This window comes from Struthio camelus, chromosome 2 (assembly GCF_040807025.1).
Source record: "Struthio camelus isolate bStrCam1 chromosome 2, bStrCam1.hap1, whole genome shotgun sequence".
Classification (NCBI taxonomy): Eukaryota; Metazoa; Chordata; class Aves; order Struthioniformes; family Struthionidae; genus Struthio; species Struthio camelus.
Genome location: NC_090943.1, coordinates 116,193,550 through 116,210,827, shown reverse-complemented (window position 1 = coordinate 116,210,827; position 17,278 = coordinate 116,193,550). Strand labels below are relative to the sequence as shown.

The 17,278-nt window shown below is 39.1% G+C and overlaps 1 protein-coding gene across 25 annotated transcripts in view; it reads right to left on the bottom strand.

Annotated features, from left to right (window-relative positions):
• Positions 1–17,278, bottom strand: part of PPP4R1 (protein phosphatase 4 regulatory subunit 1) — a 66,957-nt gene that overhangs the window by 41,132 nt on the left and 8,547 nt on the right. For 5 of the 25 annotated variants that reach the window (XM_068932169.1, XM_068932182.1, XM_068932183.1 and 2 more), the window contains 2 exons: positions 10,109–10,244; positions 1,034–1,140 (listed from right to left, as the gene is read on the bottom strand). In XM_068932169.1, the coding sequence (XP_068788270.1) occupies positions 1,034–1,140; positions 10,109–10,244 (243 nt within the window). Of the gene's footprint in view, positions 1–1,033; positions 1,141–2,624; positions 2,669–3,421; positions 3,520–3,657; positions 3,734–10,108; positions 10,245–14,261; positions 14,518–15,323; positions 15,422–15,532; positions 15,671–17,278 lie in introns of those variants that run through there. The other 20 variants (XM_068932171.1, XM_068932170.1, XM_068932172.1 and 17 more) reach the window with 10 other exon arrangements.

Sequence of the window (17,278 nt, the reverse complement as noted above, 5' to 3'; positions counted from 1 at the left end):
AGCAGGTTCTTACAGAATACTTTTTTTATCCTTGCAAAGCATTATGCCTTGCAATTCTGGATGAAGGGGAAAAAAATTAAAAGACCTTAAAAGAAGAAATAAATTTTCTTCTTATACAAGATTTAATATAAATTTCTCTTACTCTCCACAGCATTCCTACAATGACAAAAAAACCGAAATTTAGATCTTCTCCAATGTTTTGCTGCTAAAGCCTCTTTTCTTCCTTTTGGTACTTCAATAGTATCAGCACTGGGTTCTCAAATTCAAGCCCTTCAACTCTTTGAAGAGTCTCTTCAGCCTAGAATTTTGTTGCAGCTCTATCCGCACAATTTTCCCACCTTTCTCTCATACTTTTTTCTTTTTCTTTTAAGCACTCTCTCTTGTCTTTCACATTTATTTCACATTCCTCTTCTATTTTTACCTTTTATCCCAAATACCCAGTGGTCTCAAAACATTCATGAGTTAAAAACCTCGCTCTCCCTACAAACCCCTCCCAGTCATCACTTAAATATATCTGCACCTTTTCTACCAGTTCCTCCTGTCTCTTTTTCCATAAGCAAATGTGAAGAGAAACACTGGTCCCACAGCTGGGACCGATCTTGAATGCTGCCTAAAAGGGATCAGTCTTTAACAACTTCAGCATTCAAATTCTAATTCAAGTTTCAAACTCAAAACTAATGGGAATTCTGCATGATTCTTTCTGAGGCAAGAAATTCATCTTTATTTACAAATTGTAAAGTAATCACACAGATTTGCTGATCAGCCAAATAAGTACATAGTAAAAAAATCTATTCAAAAACGCACCGATATAAAGTTCTAATCCTGTATTTTGAAGGGGCTTAAAGTTGTTGAGGAAAAAAGCAAGGAAAAAAAAAACCATCTTTGGGGGGGATGATTTAGGGAAAGGGAATTTTACAGCATTTTATTGCATTTTGTAAGAAACCTATGCTGCACATGAAAGAAGGTGAGAGATCCAAGTTCAGGAACACCGATTTTTCCTCATTAACTCAACAACATGGTTAACACTACCTACCTGAATCATCAGCTAGTCTGCTGATTCTCTCCAACACAGCAATACAATCTCTCTCATCATCACTGACTTCCTTCAAAGTGTCGAGCAAACTTCGAGCCACCATTTGCCTAGTTTACAAGAAAGATTAAAAAACAGCATTATTTGTGTCCAGAAACACATCTAAATCAAAAAGTCACGCAATCATACAAGTTTCTTAAACCAAACAGTAAAATTTTACATAGGTTCATTTTTAACTCAGTAACTTTAGTTAGTACTGCTTTAGGAATACTTAATTTTGATGTTCAGCATAATTCTAAAGAACTATTAACTTCAAATGTAACATTAAAAGTAGCCCTTCAGTTTACAAGGATAATGGAAACCAGCCACAAAGCTAACAAATGGTAATTACTTGTCGAGTGAACACACACGAGCCGAATGTTGGACTCCTAACTTGATTCATACAAAGTAAGGCAACATCACTATTGTCAGGACAGTTTTAAATAGAATTATGAGCTTATTTTCACAAATGAAAGTATGAGCACTCAAGCTGAAGATTTCCAAACCAATGATGACATTCGAAAGCTATACTTCATTCAAATGCTATACAGAGAAACGTGCACACACTGTAAAAATAAACAGAACACACGCACAAGCATGTGCGATTCTTGGGACACATATAAAGCAAAGTAGCAAATGAAAATTAATTAAACGTGAAACAAGTCAGGGTCGCTCCATTTACAACTGCCAAGTCATGAGAAATTTTTCTAAGGGTTAACTTGTCAATGACAAGATACAATCCAATTTGGATTTTTGTCCTGCTACTGTTGCAGCCTTTGGCTTGAATTCATACCTATCAGCTACCTGGGGAGTCCTTAACATTACGTTTTTAAACAACACAGCCGACAACATGTGTCAGCCAACCTTCCTTCTCAAAAACAGCTTGCAATGGCACATGGCTGTCTCTTTAATGCCATTTTTCACCCTTTTGAGCAATGTGGGTGGAGCACTCACTCACTAGTTCAAAGAGCTATCAGGATTACCACAACAGTTGAATGGATCAAGAAACACTGTCCAACACACTGCTAACTCTTCTGCTGCCCTTGAGCAATTTATCAAAATGCCGAAGCAGCACAGGACAAGCGTCAGATATTTCCAGAACCGATTGATGGAATTACTGTCAGGAGGTAGCCTAGATATAACACTGTTGACAAACAGAAAGGCAGTAAGCAACAGCAGATACATAAACTCTCCCACAGAGTTTGAGGACAAACGAGGAACGTGAAAGACTGCCATGAAATGATAACAAACAGATGGTTACATTCCTGGTGTATAGGACACCTTGCGAGCTCTACAGTTCCATGTGACCGGAGAAGTCTACTGACATTTCACGAATGCCCAAAATTAAACAGACTTTTAAATGTTCTCAAAGTGGAAATCAGTAATTTACATGTTTCACATGTGAAACAAGCTGCAAAAACTCTTTGCAGAACAAATTTCCCTTTCCTCATTCTACTCAACTTTCACCTTGGTAAAAAATGCAACACTTCTAGACAGAGAACTTGATTTTCAGTTTGAAGTTCAGCTAGGGAAACAAACTGTGTGACGCACTAACCTAGAAGAAGAGTTGAGTTGGTCTTTTGAAAGGGCTGGACTCCTCTGAAAAGAGAAGAGGAACTGATGAAGTGTATTTCATATGCCAGCCTGCCTGGATGCATGTCTCTCATACAGATCAAATACAATTTTGGAAACAGAGAGAGAGAGAGAGAGAGAGAGAGAGAGAGAGAGAGGTCAGTTGACCCGCTGAGTTGGAAGTTTGAGACCACTGATGCAGACACAACAATCTTGACCAGAGAACGGATGTGAGCAAATCTAGCTATAAGAGGTGTTCACCAACTCCTTGCACAATTGAACTGGAACAAACCACCCAGATATTACTGTAAGCTGGCCCTGGAGACAGAACTGACTTCTAGAATAATATGCTTCAAATTAAATATATTGCCTATTTCCTTTTATCCTGGTGACTCCACAAGAGCTGCAAATCATATTAGGCTAACCACCTCAAGCACCTCTTCTATTTCAGATACAGCTTTCTTGCCACTTTCTATTCTTGGGAATTTCCCACTGGAAACACACTCCTTATACAGCATATGACAAGACAATATCCAAGCTGTCTGGTGCAATGACTGAGTCTGGATATCTACTCGACATTTGCACTCAGAATATTCTACCTGTTAAGTCAGGGATGGATGGACATCCAAGTATGAAAACAGTCACAGTGAATAAGGAACCTCAACAATAGCCAGCACTACATCTTATCTGGCTCATGCGGACTCTGGAATGGACCCCTACCATGCTGGGCATTTTAAAAAGACTCAGCACCATGAAGAGCCTTGTTAGCAGTATCCTGACCTGTGGCGGCTGGATCCCACTGAGTGTCTTTGGTACTTCCTCTGAGATGTGAAATGGCTACGCAGAAATATACACCATGCAAGAGACCACAAAAGCTTCTGCTCAAAAGAAGGAGACGAAAACATAAGTCATATATCTACTTCACATATGGTTTATCTACTAAATCCACTCAAAGCTAGGAAGGGACATTCACTTTTTTCCCTGTACTGAAGATAAATAATGCCTCTCACACGTACCCCAGTGGTACTCCTCTTCGGCAGTTAAAGGAATCAACGCATCCAATTTTGCTTTCGGCAGGTTCTTGTAAAAGCACTACAGTAGAAAGGTAACAGGGCAAGCTAGGCTCATTTGTAGAAAACACAACGGGATAACTAGACAGTGATGACAGGTAATCTCTAACTACGCCTATCCTGCATTCTGGGAGATGAAGTCCACTTGTGTCCTCTAAACACTATGGGCTCTGATCTAGTTCTCCCACTATCCCCAACAATCTTTCAAAATTCTTTGCGTGCCTCCAACGTGCAAACATAGGACACAGAAGAGAACCTACCTTGCACTTGCCACAGACTGAGAGCTAGCATTTAAGCAAAAAATGAGGAATGACTTTGGGACTGCAAGCTCATGCTTGAACACGCTCTGCTTACTGGAGAGCAGAGAGTAAGCAAGTCTCCCTGGTGCCCTGTCTAGCAGTCTGATGTTTCTCATGCAAGCACTGGTGGTCTAGCCACAAAATGCATACTACAGAGGACTGCAATAAAATACCGATGCACAGTAGCATACAAGGCTAGTGGTAGCCTGCCCAGGAACTGAGAGATGAGTACCAGCATTTGTGTAAGTGTAAGAGAGCTCTGAAGGATGAGCTGCCTGGTCTAGACACAGACACAGGAGGGAAAAAAAAAAAAAAAAAATCAAGTGAACTTACTTCATGCTCAAGAAAGGCAAGAAGATACACGTGACAGGAAAAGGGACGAAAAGATTTCCTCTGGGGATAATGCCAACATGTGCAGTACTTTGCCTGCTTTAATCTCCAGAGTGTTTTCTAACAGGGAATAAGACTTCTCCAAGTACACATATGACAGAAATGACTCCATCAACATTAATGACAACGTCAGTGGTTTCCCACTGGCACAAATCTGTTACCTGTACATTGCTCTCGGTTATCAAGCCATGAGCTGAGGCTAGGCTTAATGATTTCCTGCCCTTCCTTTCTTGCTTCCAGCAAGGGTTTGTGCAGTGCTTGCCCCTCACCTCATACCAAGTTCCTGTCTTCATTGCTCCAAACAGAGCTACGTCTTTTCTCCCATTCAATGAGATCTGGCACCTGACTCCTCCAGGTCCAAACACGCTTTCGCTAGCTGCTCTGGCAAGTGAAACTTGCAACTACTTAAACATTAAACAGGTGACTAGCCAAAGAAAGAGCACGGACTGAAGGCTGGAGCGTAGCATGCAGCAGAAACACTTTAGCTATTATATGCAGACGTGGAAGATAATTAGCAACATTCAGGTTCATCTGTTCAAGTTTTCATGAGCAAGCATGGAGAGAGTTTGTTCAAAGCTAGAAAACTGAGGGACTCGCAGTTAGGTTACGTTAAAGGCACCACTTCATCGCTGTCAGCAGCAGGAGAAAAGGGGGACAGATTATAAACACCCTACCTTTATGTCCACATGCAGGGTACAGATATTTCAAAGACTCCCCACATAAGGACATAATTGGGATTTACAATGATATACTCGGAGAAGAGCTATAAATACCTTTGCTTTGCTCATGCAAACTCCTTTTATACACTGACCTTATTTGGAATCTGTACTGAGGCTTCTGAAAGGCCTAACTACAGCGTACCAGAGGTCTCCCACTTACCATTATTAACTCTTTAATAAATCTCTACTATACAGTATAAAAGGCACAGAGTTCATTTGTACAGGAGGTGCATTTAGCAAGCATACAAAAGAGAGAGAGAGAATGAAATAAGACATTAATTTTTCTTTTCATATTTAAGCATAAGTTCCAAATCAAGATTTGAAGACTTTTCAAAATTATATGAGCATTATTAGTAGTAGCTTAGCTTGGCACTTTTTTCCCCCCAAATAATCTCAGAACATGTTCTCAATCTACTCCCAATTTCAAAGCAAACATCTCTGTACCTTTCTTAAAAGAACAGCTAAATGGACATAGAGGTTCATGCCCTCTTAGCCTTTGTAAATATAAGGAGTATTTTTGAAGTGGGAAAATTAGACATTTAATAGTTCAGCTTATACTAATATGATTTTAACATACATTTCTAAGGTACACTTTATCTATTTCATGAAATTTAAACTCGAATAATTGTTATTTAGTATGCATGTGTCTATCATTTTGTGTGCAAAAATATGTTTGGGGGTTTTGTTTCATTTCTACTGAATTTATTCTCTGACATACAGTGGGGTGAGGGAGACTGGACGACTGGAAGGGACAAAATAGAAAAGAGGAGCAAGAAACTAATTTATCCTACAACAGCAAGTTCTTTGACAAATATAGTCAGAATTAATTCCATTACAGCTTCATCTGCATCACTTTGGCATGAGTTTGGCATTTTCTTATTGTCAGTGTCCACCAAACATCCAAAAAAGGGGAGGTTTACACTGGGCTAAGCTGCATAGACTGAAGGAAAGGGAGCGGGGTGAAAAAAGGGCAGCTGAGGAAGACAAGTTCTGAATCAATTTGTTGGCTATAATATGATCATACTTACATGAAAAATGAGGCACAGTATTTTCTTAACCTTTAGGAAGGTCTTGATACGAGTATCAACATCCCACCAAACATACTGCCTTAGAGAAGTTGTTGATACGCAGTGCAGCACAGAAGGATGAAAACAGCATCCTCCTGTTACAGTGGGGGTACTTCCTGCATGCAAGTCCTAGTTGTCAACTATAGGGTAAAAATGGTGGCCCTGTCCCTGCTCAACAGAGTTGAGAAAAGGAAGGGCTTGCAGCATGGTCCTGAGACACGGATCTCTAAAAATTCATCATTACCTTTAATTCCTCAAAAAGAAACTGATTCCTCACTTCCTAAAAAGCCTCATTCCATCACAGAGTATAGATTCTGAAGATATATAGATTAGATCCAATACATCTTCAGTAACTGCTGAGTGCTGCTCTGTCAGTACTTCAAAGTTCAACTGTTTCAAAAAATAGCAGGTATTTTTCAGAGAATAGCAGACAATTAGAAAGCATCCTGAAACATCTGACAGTCACCATGGTCAATACTGGCACTTAGATGAGCCTCTTTCTGCAGAAGAGTATGCCTATAGGATGGGAGACAGTTACAGGGTTTCCAAATCTGTCCCCACTCAGTCACAGGAAGTACGCTGTGCTTCTGATAAAAGAAAGGAAGGAATAAGCTCTCTCATAGCTGAAAATGCTACAAAGTTTGTCCCACCTTTGGAAGGCTCCACTAAGTTTTCCAACAACAGAACTCTTCTAAAACTCCCTTACAAGTAATATTCTTCTCTATGGGGAAACCAAAGAAGTACTTCAGAACAGGAAGAAGCATGGATACAAGATGGTAACTTAAAAATATCTATATTCATAGCCAGGACTGATCATACTGAAGGATGCGAGTCTGCCACGATCTGCTTTGTTTTGAAGGGAAAGGGCAGTCACAATTCCTTAAAAAGTAGGCTGATCAAAAGCAAGGGCCTGCCGCTAAGAAACTATCTCCCTTTTCAGGCAGATCTATTGGTAAGTGCTGTACACTTCTGAGCCTTCTTAATGAGGAACAGAAGCAGGTTAATGGCAAGAAAGTCAAGGAAAATTCAGAGGATTATTCCAATGAGAAGGGGAGGTAAAAAAAAACAAAACTATGCTCCAATCCGCACCAGCAATTGGTTTCTAAAGCAAATAACAAAAAGGGTGTTTTTGTTATCCTCATCCACGTCATGCATGCACGTGAGTGCTGCCAGACACAAGGAGACCCTGCTTTTCAGGGCGAAGGCCTCGGCTCTCTACTATGCATCTTCTCTTGCTGCAATATGACATCGGATTATTAAGGCATGTGATAGACATGCTTCTCAAATCTGTTTTGGAGGTTGTCTTTTCAGTTCATTAATAAAACATAACCGTAGCCATACTTGCCTTGGTTTTCAGATGCAAGAAGGATCATCTGCCATAACATTTGTCAGGTTCCCTTCCAGTCTCAAAGACTAAGACAACATCTGTGGTGCTTGATCAACAACACTTAAACAGTGAGAATGGAAACAACATGCCCAAATTGGCACACAGCAACTCCTCCCAGCAAGCTTTAGTAGCTTTTAGTGGAAAGCTACTGAAGGTTTCCCTGCCTCACTCTTTCTTCACCCTATCAAAAACCATACATGTGTAAATAAGGAAGAAATTCCTCTTTGCGAGTTCAAGTCTCATCTGGTAATATTTCTTAGGATGCAGACATAGTTCGAGTTTCATCTCAGAGCAACAGGCTTTGACCTCCAGACGCCAGCTAAGCTGGAGTGTTCAAGGAACCCACTCAAAGGCAACTAGGATTCTGTGTTAATTGTTTAAAAAAAAAAAAAAAAACAGTTTCACTGTAATCATTCACTATAATCGTGTACTACAAATGTGATAATGTGCTAAAGAAATACGAAACATATGCAGATGACTTACCAGATAGAGAAAATGAAAACAGAAACACATGCAAAAAGAAAGAATACATAAATGAAATATAAAGTTTATTTCAAAGAACACTAAAAGGGAATTCATCCATTTAATTAAAGTAAAATAAATAAATATATAAAATCTTACTCTGATTTACCCAGATTCAACAATCATGTTTCAAGGGTATGAACATATACAAATTGAAACTTTTATATGAATGCAGCTTCAAGGTAAGGGAAATGTGGTTTTATTATCTCAATCATAATATAATCTTGAATCTACATATACATAATTGGGGAATATCATTTTAATCTAAAAAGACATAAAGTAAACTACACTTAATCTGTTTCTTCTGAACTCATGCCTATGAAAAACTCCAATTCATCTCTGTCTAGCAAACATCTCTCTGATATTTCCTCAGACTAATTAATACTAAATTGATATAAGATGCCTAGAATAGTTGCCTTCAGATTCAACTACTACTCACAGTCTTATCACTAATGGTTATCTCATACTACTTCCTATATTATCTTGTGCTAAATAATACACCTAGGCCTACAAAGAGATCTAGAATTAAAGAACAGGTCTACAGAGGCAAGAAAAACAAACAGGGAAAACTCTAGTTACCCCACCCATTTTCCCCTGCAGAAAAACACAGGCAAGCACAGGGCACACGAAGCTGGACGCTGTCATCAACAGGATTTCAAGTGTATACATGCCCCACACCCCATGTGATCCACATTGATAGACTCAGGCAGTTTTTTCTTAGATGGGCAAGTAAAATATTATGAGCAACATTCTTGTTCAACGTTCAAGTCACACCACTTGAGATTCTCAGAAATTTGTTCTCCTTACAGGTTTTTATTACATAATCGTCACAAATCAAATACTCACAAGCCTGAAGGCTCTATCCTCTTCCCTCCCGCCCCAGGAAATCTCAAAAAACCCAGCCCCCTCCAGGTTGGCAAATTGCTGATTTCACCTCAAATCATAAAATAATACAAACTTTGGATTTCAGGAAAACGGTTGAATCAATCATTTCAGAACTAAGTTATACATACACATTTACGCAGGCTGTAAAAGAAACCATTCTAAAATTGTTAGCTTTAGTTCAATCGGAATAAAAACAGAGTGGCCTTGCAAAACTTACGGCTAAATCATTACAGAATTATGGCCACGCGAACAAAATGAATAGGCTAATCTACAGTGTGCTTTTTTATAGACCTCCTAGATTAAGAATCCAACATAAAAGTAAGCATACTTTCTGAAAGTACCTGGAGCCCAAGCCAAACTACGTTAAACCTCAACAATACTTAAGGTGTTTCTGTGATTTTGTAACTATTTACAGTTACAATTAAAATAAATTTTGGTTTTAAATAGCTCCATTCTCTTGCACTGTGTGTGCGTGTCTGTGTGTGTCTGTGTGGTGTTCTACAATACCTGCGCTTCTAAATGAAGCGACTAGCTCAGTGGCATCACAGAAATACAAAATGGAAAGCCTAAACTAAAACATTAACAGGACAAGGTAAGACTTTCCTGTTCACATGTCTTTTGTTTTCAATAACCAGAAGCAGCTACACCTGTCTATAGACAACAGTCAAACTGTTGTCTATAGATTAGGATGAACGTGCAGAATACTTGGGTTCCTCTGGCAAGCTACAGCGCTGTTCATTATTTTCTCCTGACCTTTCATTAAATATTTTCCTAATGTCACTTTCCACACGGTTTTATGGATAAAGTTAACAATTATCTACTAGCCCTGGGTCAACAGAAATGGATGTGTCCATAAAAAACTAACAGGTTATGGTCCATTTCAAGAAAAAGTTTGAGTCCTGAACTGCAGTTACTTAACAGGTAAGCAATTTTTTTTTTTTTGTTAGCATGAATATTTTGTTCTCTGTAAGTAGAGGGTGCATCAGCAAGCAGAAGGAGGAGTGGGAACTGAAGAATTTTGTAAATTTTTTTTAATTATTTGTATTCATGCAAATTAACTTGAGTCCGATTTGAATCCGATGAATAGTTTGCACACTGTTCTCCAGAGAAGACATTTAAAAAGCATACCTGTTAAATATGTTCTCACTTGCAGCGTACTTGTCCAGTCTTCCCAAAGGCGTCAACATTTCATCTTGTGAGACAAAGTCCAGGGCTGAAGGTATAATAATCACATCAGACTCTGAGCTGTAGTCATCCACACCAACTATCAGAGACATCAGAAATATTCCTTATAATCACAATAGTTTAACACTAAAATGATGTCTGTTGTTGGTTTGAGATACAGAAGCCTAGGCAAGGCCCTGTTTACAATGTACTTACTAAATACTGCACTACATCTCCTCTGATCATTTCCCCTAGCTTCCCCTGACCACCATCAAGCCTTTTTTTATACAAGAGCGATTGTCTGTAAATTGGACTACGTATCTTTCCAGTCATTTTCTCTAGATTCCCAAATACAATGTTTGATTAAACATCCGAGGCTCGTGACGTTTTTGTCTGTAAAAGGCAAATGACTAAGCTAACTTTAAAGTCAGCTTTTTGAAGACACTCGCGCTAAAATCACAGCTGCAATTAACCCACAGATAAAAATTTAATATAACATTCTCTAACAGAATAAATAGGAAGTTTAAAAAAATCTAAACAAAAGCACACAAAACATAAGTTCAAATGTGCGTTGTTACATCCGACTATCAAATAGAATAGGTACGATTCACCTATTACATACTCAGTAATTACACAAACCCATACATAAATAAGCAACTTCATATGAACAGACACCTTTACGTAAAACCATAACATTGTGGAAAAGGGCTCCATCCCACCCCTGCATAGTTGTTTGAAGGATGAAGACTTGAACTACCACCTTTGTTAGCTTCCACTTGCCCTCTAGTCTGCTTGACAAATGCAATCACTTACTTGCAAAAACTTGCAATTACAATCACTCATTTGCAAGAATTATTTCAGGTCATCTGGCTTTCCTCCTGAAAACACAACACTACAGTACTGTACAACTGTTCTTCAGTCACATTTCTCTGAAAAGCCTTTTGAAAACTGGCAAACAGGTAAGAGTCCGATATTGAATTTTGAAACATAAGATCCATGGAGGAAAGAAAAGATTATTCTCTTCTCACCTTCCATACAATTATACTATATTATGTAAACTGGTAATCAGACATATTGTATCATTTTCTTCAATATTCAACATTCAATGCAGGCAAGCAGATACAATTTTCTAACTTCTTCCTTACCATGCTTCAAATGTGAAATTGTATACATCCAGCTTCTCTAAAAGAGTACTGTTTTCAGACCTAAACTGAGTTAATAGCATTCCTTTACCTACAAAGTAATTTTCTCATTTTCTAACTGGAGAACGAGTGGACATCGTGTAATTTGCCATAAATAAATCCTATCCTTGGAGGAGGGTTCAAATTCTGCAGTTGTTGGTAGTACATGAAATTCTTGAGATAAATCAAAGAGGCGAGAGGCAAAAGAGCACGGCACGCTGACAGAAGGGCGTAAGAAGAATCTGGGAGCTAGGGGAAAGGAAGATGAAGTGTATCAGCAGCTGGGAGAGTCAAAGTAGGTGGAACAGCAGCTGGGGGACAGAAACTGGTGCTCTTGGAGATGTTTAGAGGATAATAAATGGGGGGAGCGGGGGCAGGAAGGCTCAAGAGAAGGTCAGCTGCATAACCCAGTATTGCAGCACAAAGGGGAAGCACTTAGCAACCTGCTGTTTACACAACTGTTTGAACTTGTGTTTGCCCAGACCTGAGGAGACCGTCACACAATTTTTTTTTCCTCTCCTTCAAGAATCAATTTTATTTTCACAGGAAGAGGATGGGGGAGGGTAAAGATCACTCATCATGCAAATCAGGATTTTATGCCAAGTAAGTTAACAAGAAATAGGCTACTTCCTTTCACAGGCCTTTAATTCAATCCATCAATTGATTTGAAACTGATCTCAATCAATCTGAAATTTATTTTTCTTTGTCTCTAAGTATGCCACGTTAGTATGCACCTTTCTTACACACAGAAATCTTATTGTTGGGTGTGAGATCCTAGTTTCTGAAGGCTGATATGCTTCAAAAGCCAGTGAACACATTCATACAGCATCCATATGTGATGGAAGTTGCACATGAGTACTCCTCATTTCAGGAAATGGATTGCGTTAACTTAAGTTTTATGATACCACAATAACTGTATCTTGCAGAAGGCAATTAAACCATTGCACTTGGATCTATTTCTAAACTGCAGAACTTCAATACAATTAAATGCGCCACAATGAATTGCATGGGGTGAAAAAGGTTCAACGAATTTAATTCTATGACAGGGTCTAAATCCTATTTTAAAATCTGTAAATCAGACTATACACTTAAAAGCATAAACTGAGGAAACTATGTCAAAATGTAGTCCCTGACACAGTAATTGCTATTTAGCTATCATTCAGTATTCCCAATGACATTGAATGCATCAATAAAAAAAATATGCTGACCATTATACCAACCACCACTAGTTTTTCCTCTTTTGGTTTTTCCTCCTCTATTTCTCTACTCCTAACCTCAACTTTGTGTTGAATGTTCCTTTTTTTGTTTATTTTGTGTCTCTATTCATTACTGTATAATACTCCTATAGTGGTCCAACTGAAGATGCCATCTTAAGACACTGCAGAACGTCATGATTTCATGTATGCTCAATATGTGCCTGAACGCACAAACTCACACTGAAGTTGGCTGGCTAGCTGACGCCTTTGATTTAGTTAACTGAATGTTGCGATAATTCTTGCCTTGTAAAACCAGGTAAGTCAACCAAACTGCTAAGTCTACTTTATATTAGATTTAATATCACAGTGATAAAAAACATGAGTAGCTGCTTACAATTTACCTGTTCCAGGTCTCACACTGGTTCAATTAGAAAATGAGCCAGTATGGACTTGGCTCTGCTGTATGTGTGCATCAGAAAACTAAGTTTAGCACTGCAGGAAGCTTGACTTGCCAGTCACGGATGCTGAGCAGTATTTATTACTTAAATAATCACAGCATCTGAGGTCTTAGTTACAGAAGAGATTAAAATGATGCTGCCATTTGAATAAAAGCAACACAAATATCAACAGGGAAGAGAGGGGTGATAAAAATATATTAATCTGTACATGAACATTTTATAATTCCAGAAAGTACTATTACACAGTGATGTCACACATTTTAGTTTCACTTTCAACATCAATACACTGATCTAAGCTGAAGGGAGCATTAGCCCAGTAGAATTCCCACACTAATAAAATCCCTCAGGCAGCTATTTGTCTTTAACTTGCCCCAAACATGACTCACCAATAGTCTGACCCCTTCTCATCCAAAACGTGTCACAAGCATATTTTATGTTACTCAATAAACCTAGTCAGTCCTGATACTCCCTATACTTCAAGGTTATTCCAAGACAGCTAGCACTCAAAACAAGACAAGCAAAGCATGTTAGCAAACATTAATTAAAGTATTGCCTCTCCAGCCCTCTCTGCTTTCCACTTAGCCTTGAGTGCTCAAATCTGAGTACCACAGTACTTTTCGTGCTGTAAGTTTTACAAAGGAACAAATGCAAAAACACCTCTGAATTAAGACGTGGCTTGTTTAGTGGACACTTTACAAACGCGAACGTCCAGATTCATTCTCGTTTCAGAATGTAGACCAAGCAACGGGGCTACACGTTACTTTTCTCTCCCGTTGCAGAAAAACTTTAGGTCGCTTCCTGTAGTTCCTGTCCTTCTTCAAACCTGTACAAGTCAGTCAGGACCAAATGCTCAGAAGGTATTAAAGCTCACAGAACATCACCGAAACTAACGCTAGTTCAGTGCCCAGGTATTCATAGTCTGGGCTTACATTTTCACGTCAACATGCAGAAGAAGAAGAGTTAAGAAACCAGGAGTTTCTGTAAAACTGTCCTATCCTGTACATTCAAAGTAACTAGTGGTGGTGGGATGAGGAACAATAACAGAGTAACAGTGCAAAAAGTAATCACAATACCACTATTTTCAGCCCACATAAGCACCAAAGTAGGATAAAATGAAGAAATGCATTAATTTACCTAGATTGCTTGTGTTTGTACTGAGTAGTTTGCAATTTTCTCTTCAAAAGTCTACACTACTACCACTGCACACAAGCACCACAGCATAACAAAATAAGCACCAGACTGGTAGTTAAATTTCATTTCAACATCTGATTCTACCACTGACCTTTGATCACAAGCCAGGTCATTTCTTCTCTCTGCACCTTCGTTTTCCTGTTCGGTCATTTGTCCGTCTTGACTATTTTTAGTACAAGTTCTTCAGGGTTCCCCATCTCTCTTGCATCTGTTCCATACGGTACCAAGAATATGTTCACACACATGCATCCCTCCTTAAATTCTCCTGTGTTCTATTGCACAGATGCAACAATGACTTGCCACCGTTATTAACTAACGTGGACCATACAGCCATCTGCTGAGACAGACTATGCAGAGAGGCACTCAGTCAACGAGGGACCAGCCCAGTTGAGAAGTCATACAGCAACAAAGCACAAGTCCATCTAAAACTCAAGCTACCTAAAAAACGACAGCCTACAAGACAATTTTCAAGTGAGCTAATTTTTATACTACATATCTCATCTTTACAGTATCTTTCAAAAAAGCTTGATCAGATTGCGTCTTTGCCACAAAGGAGCACAAGATCACGTTTGCAAAAATAATTACAATCTTTCTTTTGCTTAATAATACATGAGCGACTCTCACACCATAGACTGTTTGGTAGCGAGGCTAGACATACACTTTTTTGAGTTCTTCTGTATCTGTTACGGGCTCCGTGGCATTCATTTTAATGAGCAATTTTTCATTTATCAAAATCAAGCAACAAATAACTTTAAAGATTCAAGATCTCCACCTAGCATTAAGTTCCCTCATTTTATCTTCTGCATTTCCAAAGCATTCTCAAGACGTATTAAGAAATCTCTACAACAATTGCTACAGGTAAGTCCGAATAAAAAGTAGTCCGTTTTAGGACTAGTTTTTATTCAACTGCAGCATAGGCTATTTGTTACACTCTACAATGACTGCTGCAATAAGGACGTCCAGGTTAATACAGCACTCCAATGCAGAAAGGACCTATTTTTGTTTTGCTGCTCGAGCAAGGAATTTTTCAGTTTAATTCTAAAATGAAAATAGTAGCTCTACGAGTGCAAACATTTGATTTCGTATCCCAACATAATAGCAGCAAGTTTTGTTCTAAATTACCATCCTCTATGTTACGAAAGAATAAATTCACCCTGCATTCAGATTTCTTTAGAACATAAGCAGCCTTCTCAGCCCTTCAATGTTGTAAACACATTATTTTTCATCTCATTTTCTGCAAGAGATGATGTCATTCTGCATCGTGATATTCTGCAATGGGAAATCCACGGCAGCAACAATAAAATTTTTAGTAAAGCATGGAAACTAAACATCTGTATTTGTCCACAGTTAGAAATTCCTTACTCTTGCTCTTTTGCTGTGCCCTGTATCCCACCTCCAGTTCAGCAGAGTGACATCACAGGCCAAAGCATCAGTCATGCTACGTCAGCTTCATTTACTACCACAAGTTTACTGCACTGCTTCAATAACATTAGCCAAACACTATAACAATGACAGATATATACATATTACAAACTATGTTTGCAATACTGAGTTCCACCACCTTGTCTGCCTGATCCAGGCAATCAATCGCTGGCGATTACAGACCCCACTGTCAGAAAGTAAGAGGTGATTTTTCCAAGACGCATTTAAAATCTACTATCTCTATTTTTCTGCTGTAGTCCGAGAGCAAAAATGCAAATGAGATGCCACAAGTTTACCTTGATAAGGGTGAATGTTTATGGTGAAAACTGCAACTCTGAACAACGTACGATTCTGCTCGTCAAAAGCACTGGACAGGTAAAGAGAAGTATACAAAGGATCAGTAAGCGATAACCGCAGATTCCAGACTGGCCAGCATATTAGCACAAGTAAGGACCACACTTCCTTTTCTCTGCCTCTTCTCACAAATTCCCCCTTTAAACAGGGAGCACTGTCCTGACTAGTAAGTCACATCTGCATGTGCAAACTTCTTTGCCCGCATTCAAAATTTCATGGGTTTTTTTTGGTGGGGGGGGGAGAAGGTAGGGAAGAAAAAGCAGGAGCAAGGAAGAACACAAGAAGAGGGAAATGCAAGCCAGCCCTGATGCAAAGTTGCGTGCTAACAACTGAGCTTACCACATTAGACCCTGTGCAGTACTTTCATAGCAGAACTTGCTAACGGCTTGAAGCACAGATAGAGCAAATCCATTAAAATAAAGCTTGGGTATAGGTTTTACTGTGGGAGGAGTGGGTAAAGGAAAGATGCAGGACTCAAAATCTGTAGTTATTTACACACAGGCCTTACACAAGTATGGCACAGCAAATCTAAATGAGCACTAGACCAAACATAACGTAGACTAAGAGAACACTTTCATTTAGCAAAAGCTTTAAATAGAAAAAAAATGCAGTTATAAAGCATGCCAAAGGAACTGCATTTCTCATCCAAACATCAGAGGAAACAAGGGGTGATACCAGATCCTTTAAGCAACAAGGATAGGTGTAGCTACAGATACATCTGTCTCTTCAAGGCATACACAAGCAGCACTGAAAAGTTCCGATTTGCTCTGAAAGAAAGGAAAACTTGTTCCACCTCATATTGTTCACTAGCTATTAATTTGCACAACAGTGGAACGTACATTCCACCGGTTAATGGTCTGATCTGCAGCAAAACCTGCTCCAAAGGAAATTGAAACAAAGAGAAGGACATCCAAGCTACCAGTTAAAACAATCAACAATTTATATTTTGTCCACCAATTTCCTGTTGGGAGCATGTCACACCCATCACCATGGTATCCAAGTCCCCTGCTATTTAAGTCCCCTTCGCTTATCCTTTCCAAACAACTGCATACAGTTAAGAATCCTGGAACAAGGCTGGGACCAGGTAAAAGTCAGATAATGCTAGCAGGAAGTAGTCTAAGGTTGTTGGGTTTTTTTCCTCCTCGGGAAGTTCCCTGCAGACAAAGGTATCCACCCTCAAACTGTGGAGCACTGTTGCTTCTTTTTGATTGCCCTACGACTACTTGAGCATTTTGCAGCTTTATGCCGAGAATCCTACTTCCATCTTCAACTGAGACGTTCTGCCCAGTCCTGCTGCAACGGAACCCGCGCATTCACAGAACTGGGAGCAGC